At 55.1% G+C, this 6,809-nt stretch overlaps 1 protein-coding gene across 2 annotated transcripts in view; it reads right to left on the bottom strand.

The window, feature by feature from the left end:
- Positions 1–6,606, bottom strand: part of IFFO2 (intermediate filament family orphan 2) — a 48,813-nt gene extending 42,207 nt beyond the window's left edge. For both annotated transcript variants that reach the window (XM_057697966.1, XM_057697958.1), the window contains exon 1: positions 5,600–6,606. In XM_057697966.1, coding sequence (XP_057553949.1) covers positions 5,600–6,267 — 668 coding nt within the window. In that variant the 5' untranslated portion in view covers positions 6,268–6,606. The remainder of the gene's footprint in view (positions 1–5,599) is intronic.
- Between the last annotated feature and the right edge of the window lie 203 nt (positions 6,607–6,809).

Here is a 6,809-nt window from a genome sequence, read left to right on the forward strand (position 1 = left end):
CTGCTTCCTTTTCTTTTCTGGGACCTCATTCCCCTCCTTCTAGCTGGAGGCTCTGAAAATCCCTCCCAAATTTGTCCCCAAAGAGCCTGCCAGCCTAACCATGAGACGTTGGAACACTGAGGAGTTAAATGGGAGGGAGGAAGGGTGTTGTGTGTTTCTTTTAAAGGAGGTTGGGAGAAAGGGCAGGGGGTGGCCAGAGATTTCCGGAGGCACAAATCAACCACTAAGAGTAGGAAGAACAGCCGCCTTAGATGTTGGACAAAGAAGTAGCCCTTTCTCCCTCCGCCCCCAGCACCATCTCTGGCGCCTTCCACGGGACAGACAGCGACGTGTCCTGAAATGGATGTGGCGGGCAGACCAGCGCTGTGCCGAGAAATCTTTGTAAATGAAGGGAACATATGGGGGGGGGGGGCGGGGATGGGGGACGACCCCCGGGAGCCCCATGCGCCTTAACAAATGAGCTCATTTACTCCTTTCCGATCTCTAGGAGAGTTACTCTCCCTCTTTTACAGAAAGCAGCGGCTCAGGCAGCTCAGAGAGGCCAAGCAATTGCCCAGAGTCACACAGAGAGTGGCAGAGCCGGGATTCAATCCCCTTTTCCACCATCCCAGGCTGCCTCCCAGGAAAATCAGAAATAAAGACTCCCTATCAGCAGCAGCTTTGGAAACAATGGAAGTGGCAGGGAACAAAGCCCTCTGACCAGCTTTCCCGGGCAGTCTTGTGGCTTTGGGGCACTCAGGGACCAGCACCCACCTGCTCAAGGGCCTCCCAGGGTGTGATGGGAAAAGGCAAGGGACACTCCAGCTGGCTCACCCACCAGCCCTTTTTGGAGCCCGCCATTCGGGCCAACAGCCCAGCCCCGCCCAGCTCATGATCGGAAATAGCTGTGACAAAAGTCCCTCCCATCCCTGAAAGTGGCTTTTTAGAAAATGCTTAAAGGCAGACACATAAAAAGGTGGAGGGAATTCTGCAGAGCCCCAAATGATGCGGGCATCACCTCGGGGCAGGGGAGAAAGCTCTCAATGGCAGAAAGAAGTTCTGCCCAGCTGCGGTTTGTGGGTCAGGTCCCTCTGGGCCTCAGTTTCCCCATCTCTAAAAATGAAAGTATTCAGCTGAATCAGCGATTTCTTTCTTTCTTTTCTTCTAAACTGTAAAATCCTGGTTTCCAATCGAATCTCCCTCGGAATATCAATCTGAGAGTCATGAAAATGGAGCTACTGTGTTTGATGTTGACCAAACCCTAGGTGCTCAGCCCCCCGACTGTGCCCAGAATTGCCCCAAGGCACCCTGCTCTGGACCCCAGGGCTCCAAAGAGTCCACTTAAAAACCACCAGTCTAAATGGTCACTGCGGTCCTCCTGGCTCTCAAATGAAGCTCTAGGGAAAACAAACTTTCAGGCTGACTGGAGTCAGGGGCACAGACACTCAGCAACTTGCAAGGGGAGGGAACAAAACCAGCTGGTTCCAAACCATGCTGGGCCAAGGCAGGAGAAGGGGAGGCCCAGAACAGAGAAAGGCCACACTGTCATCCCAGGAGGCAGAAAGAGCAGTCCTGAACTGGGCCCCTCCAAGTCACAGACCGAAACGTAGAGCAAGCTGGGAGGGATCACCTAAAGGAACTCCGCTGTGTATAGGTGGAGGACCTAAGACTCAGAGAGGGCAGCAATTGGCCTGAGGTCACACAGTGCCTAGTGGCAGAGCCAGACCTAGAGTCTGGGTCTCTAGGATGCCCATTCAGAAAACTCCCCGCCTGTCTAAAGTTCAGCTAGTTTCAGCAGAAATCTCCCCGGGAAAGGCCCCCAGCTTGCAAACTCAGAACAGGATATTTTGGTGGCACTGCGTGGTGACAGGGTAGAGATGTTTGTTTTGGTTTCCAAATCAACGCTTGACAACCTTGTCGGCTACAGTTTCAGTGACCACGTTTCCCTCATGGTAGAGCTCAGAGCTGATTGGACCAAAAGGAAATCAAAGCACGAGTAGACGGTGCCAGGGCCCAGGCATCCCAGGCCAGGGGCTCTGGTTTGGGTTAGTGTTTCCAAAGCACAGATCCTGTAACACTGACAGCACAAGATGATGTGAGGTGGTACACAGGTGATGTTTTAAATTTACATTTTATTGACTACGTACATGAATATGGATACACAAAATGTGGTCTACCACACAGTGGAATATTATTCAGCATTATAAAGGAACGTACTGTTGATATAAGCTACGGCATGGGTAAACCTCACAAACATCACCTAAGTGAAAGAAGCCAGACACAAAAGACTACATACTGTATGATTCCATTCACATGAAATGCCCAGGAAAGGCAAATCTATAGAACTAGAAAGCAGATCGGTGCTTGCCTGGTCTGGGGTGGGAACAGGGATTCACTACAAAAGAACAGGAAGGATCTTTTTGAGATGATGCAAGTGTTCTAAAACCAGATTGTGGTGATAGTTGCACAACTCAGCGGATTGACGAAAAATCAATAAATTGTATGTGTAAAATAGGAGAATTTTGTGATATGGAAATTATACCTCAATAAAGCTGTTTAAAATATTTTATGTAAGTAATAATATAGATGGTGATACATGAATATGACTACAGTTAATGGAGGTAGAACCCCAAAGGCCCCCAGCTTGGAGAACACTGAGCTACACATCCCAGGTTGCCCTTTGGAGAACCAGAGTGAGCATCTCCAAGGCTGTGACTTCTTCCAGGTGGACCACAGGAAACCCTGGAACCTTTCCTTTCCCGGCACAGACTCCTTCCATTGGTCACTGCTTGGGGCTCCATGCCACACATCCTGGAAGGATCTGAGGCCTTTAGTGACCCAGAGCCCAGGTAAACACCTTGGTCTCATTCTCTTATGAAAAGGGGGCTGGGAGCTCAAACTCAGGTTTATATATTGTCAAGGCTGGGAAGACCCTTTGAGATCATCCAGCCCAGTGGTTCTTAGGCTTTTCAAAAAGCTGATCATATGCCTATCCTCTTCCAAAAAGAAAATTCTTATCAGAAACCCAAATATAGAAACAAGTAAAAACAGAATGTGACTTGTATACATTTATATTGTGGGCTCCACGATATAAATTACCTATTCTAAATTCAATTCATGAGGTGGATGAGGCTATGTTGATCCATTAACATTTAGAACTGGGATTATGGATGACAAGTCCACCTTCGGTTTAATTCTATCCCCAGTTTTGGCTGCAGAGTATCAAGAAAATCCTGACTCACACAGATTAGTAGCTACAAATGGGACCAGCTTTTAGCAGTTTGCTTTGTAATCGCAGAATACTCTTCCAACAAAGAGAAGGCGGGGGCGGGGGGGGGGGCTCTAACTTGAGGCCAAGTACTAACAAATCAATGTTAAGTAGACTTCCTGTGTTAGCAGTAGGAACTTAAAGGTGACTGAGCACACGTTATGCCCATTTTAACATTTTTTAAATATTAATTTTTCTTTAATATTCAAGGAACCGCCTGAGGGATCTCTGAGGCAGCCTGGGATGGTTCTAGCCCACCCTCCTCTCACACTTACAGCTGGGGAAACTGAGGCCCAAAGAAAGGAGTAGATCTGCTTTGGAAAAAATCCAACTTGAGTCTGGAATCAACTTCAGAAAAGATGCATCTCCCCAATTCACAAAAAAAGATGGGGGAAGAGAAAGTACACATGCACCCAAGAAGGTGCACACGCACCCTAGAAGGGCGGGAAGAGAGACACCCACACTCCACCTGTCTCAGCAGCGCCCATGTCATTCCAGGCCAGTGCCAGAAGCTGACATCACACCCCACACCCTGGGTGCAACTTGAACAGGGCATTGCTCAATGCCAACCCAACTCCCTCTAAGATTGGGCACGGTTTTTCCATCTCCTTAGTAGCCAGGTCCAAAAAGCACGCACACAATAAAACAAACACAGCACAAGCCTGGGGCATGACGACACAATCAACAGTAGCAGACAGAAGGGCCCATCCCTCCGAGTTTCACCATTGAGGGCAACTGCCTGTTTCCCTGCCCCACCCCAAGGAAGCTGCCCACGAGGGGCAGAGATGTGGCCTCCCCATGGCAAGGCACAAGGCCATTCTCAAGTCCTCAAGAGAGACAACCAGCCCAGAAGAGTAGCTTGTCTTCCCATGGGGTCCAAGACCTAACCCCAGGAAGCCAGGCCCTGCACGAGAGACCTGAGACTCCAGGCAACTGCTTCCTGACAGCTTGACAAAGCTGATCATCTTTAATAATGTCAATTTGATTACTTTACACTTTTCAAAAAGCATCACCAGCCTACTCGCCCCTTGTGCAACTGTGGATGGATTTTATAATTTCCATTTCTCTGATAAGTAAACAGGATTCCGAGTGGTTCAATGACCACTCGGTTCAGCCAGTGGTTCTCACTGGCAGGTGATGGAGCTGGCACTTCAATCCTGCCCAGTGGCCAACCTTCCCAGTAGAGGAAAGGGAAGGAGACCCATGCCCAGCTCTCTGTGCTCAGGTGAGCACCAGGACTCGAGGAGTGGAGGAAAGATGCTTCTCAGTGCATCCTCCCAGCCCTGGAGTTCAGAGCCACAGCTCCCAATGCAGAGTTGCCCATGACTGGGACAGCAGAGGGCCCTGCCCCCATCCAGGCCTGAGATACTACAGACAGACCCCTCTCCTCTTATCAGAAGGCCAATTTGACAATACTGTCAGCCAGGTTGCAGGCAGGAAGCAATGTCAGTTTCCCAGCTGGGGATTCTGGGCTGGGCAGGAATGTGCGAGCCAGTTCAGCAGGCAGTCTGCGCCACACTCCAGCCAGAGAAGGTGGTCTGGGTCCATTTAGTATCCAGTCTTCCAGCCTAAGGTTATCTCCTCCTGTGGGCCTTTAGGGCAGAGTTTGTTGGGGTCCAAAAAAGCCATGCCAATTGGGGGTAGGGAGAAGAGAGGTGAAAGGAGGTGTTTCTAAAAGCTCATGGCTGGTCTGATGTAGGTCTGGTTATCCAGCCCAGCCAGCTAGACCTTACAGAGCTGGAGCAAGACAGCAGACCCTGGCCTCAGTGGGCAGATCCAACCATCCTTAAATACATGATCCTTTAATTCAAGGAACAAGAAGCCAGTGGATTACTTAAGAGTTCTTTCTTTTCACCCATTGACAGAGGGGAGCCCACCTTATACGTCACTGGGAAAATACCTAAACTGGAAGCAGATAGCCAGGAGTAGTTCACATCCTGCCTTCACCACCTATTAGACAAGCCACCGTAGGCAAGTCACTTGCATCTCTGTGCCTCGGTTTTCTCATCTGCAAAATGAGGATAAAAACGCCCCACACTTTGCGTTGCCATGAGGATTAGATGAGATCACATAAAGCAGCGATGGTCATTATGTCACCTAGAAAACAATATGCCTGGTCCAATGACGGAACGGAGGTGTCCCCCACCGTAGTCAGCGCTCGCTCCCATTCTTGGAACCGGATAACTGAGTTTTCCAAGCGCGTGTAGGGCGCTCTGCAAACACTGCTTCCAGCCCACCTGCTAGGACCAGCTGGCCGCCCCCAGCCCCTCCCGAACGCACACATTCCGTGGCCGCCGGGACAGGGGCGACCCCTCCCCGGGAGCGCAGGGGGAGGGGCGGGACCCCACTCACCTCCGCTTGTACTCGTCGCGCTCGCGCTTCACCTTGGCCAGCACATTGTAGAGCGCGCGGATCTCGGGCGTGATGGTGTCGATCTGCACGCCCACGCCGTCGGGGTGCACCCACGACACGCCGGGGCCCTGCACCGTCTCCACGCCGCCGCCGCCAGTGCGCCGCACCTGCGTGTAGCTCCAGATGGTCCCGGGCAGGCGGCCGTAGTGCTGCGGGTGCGAGCCGCCGCCGGGGGGCAGGCCGCCCAGGGCCACGGCGTTGGCGTTGGCGCCGGCCGCCGCGCCGCCGCCGTGCCCGCCGCCGGGCGCGGGTGGCCGCAGCAGCTCGGGCCCGGTCTGCACGGCCTGCTCGCGGGAGAAGGTCTTGTAGCGCAGCCGCCGCTCGCGCTCGCTCTGCTGCTGCTCCAGCTGCTTCTCCAGCAGCCGGTTGCGCCGCTCCAGCTCGTGCACCTTGGCCAGGAAGCAGCGGAAGCGCACGTTGAGCCCCTTCAGGAGGTGGATGTTGGAGCCCAGGTCGTCCCGCAGCGCCGCCGTCACCGGCGATGGCCCTGGCCCGGCCCCGCCGCCGCCACCCCCGCCGGGGCAGCCCCCGCCGCCGCCGCCGCCGCCGCCGCCCGGCGGGCAGCCGAAGGCCAAGGCCATCTCCCCGAAGAGCAGCGAGTTCACCATGCGCCGGCTGCGCGGCTCAGGGCCCAGGGCCCGCGGCTCCAGGTGCGGCTCCAGCTCCGGGCAGGGATCCCGGCGCGGCCGGGCCAGGGAGGGCGCGGGATCCAGCGCGGCGGGCCGGGAGGTTCCAGATGCGTGCCAGATGCGGCCTCCGCAGCAACGGCGAGCCGGACCGCCCCCGGATGTGGGCGCCGAGGCGAGGGGATGGACTTGGGCCGCGGCGGAGGCCTCGGCGGCTTGCGCGGGGTGGCGAGGGTCTCGGATGCCGGCGCCGGGGCTGTCAGAGACGCTGTGGAGGCGCCGCGGCAGCAGCGCCCAGAGGACTCTCCGCCGGCACTGCCCCTCTGCGGCGGGCCCCGCCCACTGCAGACACAGGCCCCGCCCCCGAGCTCGCCCCGCCCACCCCGCCTGCCTCTGCGGCGCTCGCCAAGCGGGAGGCCCGGCCCCAGAGGCCCGCAGCGCCGGGCCCCTCCCACGGCCGCGTGGCTCCTCCCATTCCCGGGCCCCGCCGCTCTCGCGGCTCGGTGGAAAGGCCGTCTGCAGCT

This window comes from Hippopotamus amphibius, chromosome 1 (genome assembly GCF_030028045.1).
Source record: "Hippopotamus amphibius kiboko isolate mHipAmp2 chromosome 1, mHipAmp2.hap2, whole genome shotgun sequence".
Taxonomy (NCBI): domain Eukaryota; kingdom Metazoa; phylum Chordata; class Mammalia; order Artiodactyla; family Hippopotamidae; genus Hippopotamus; species Hippopotamus amphibius.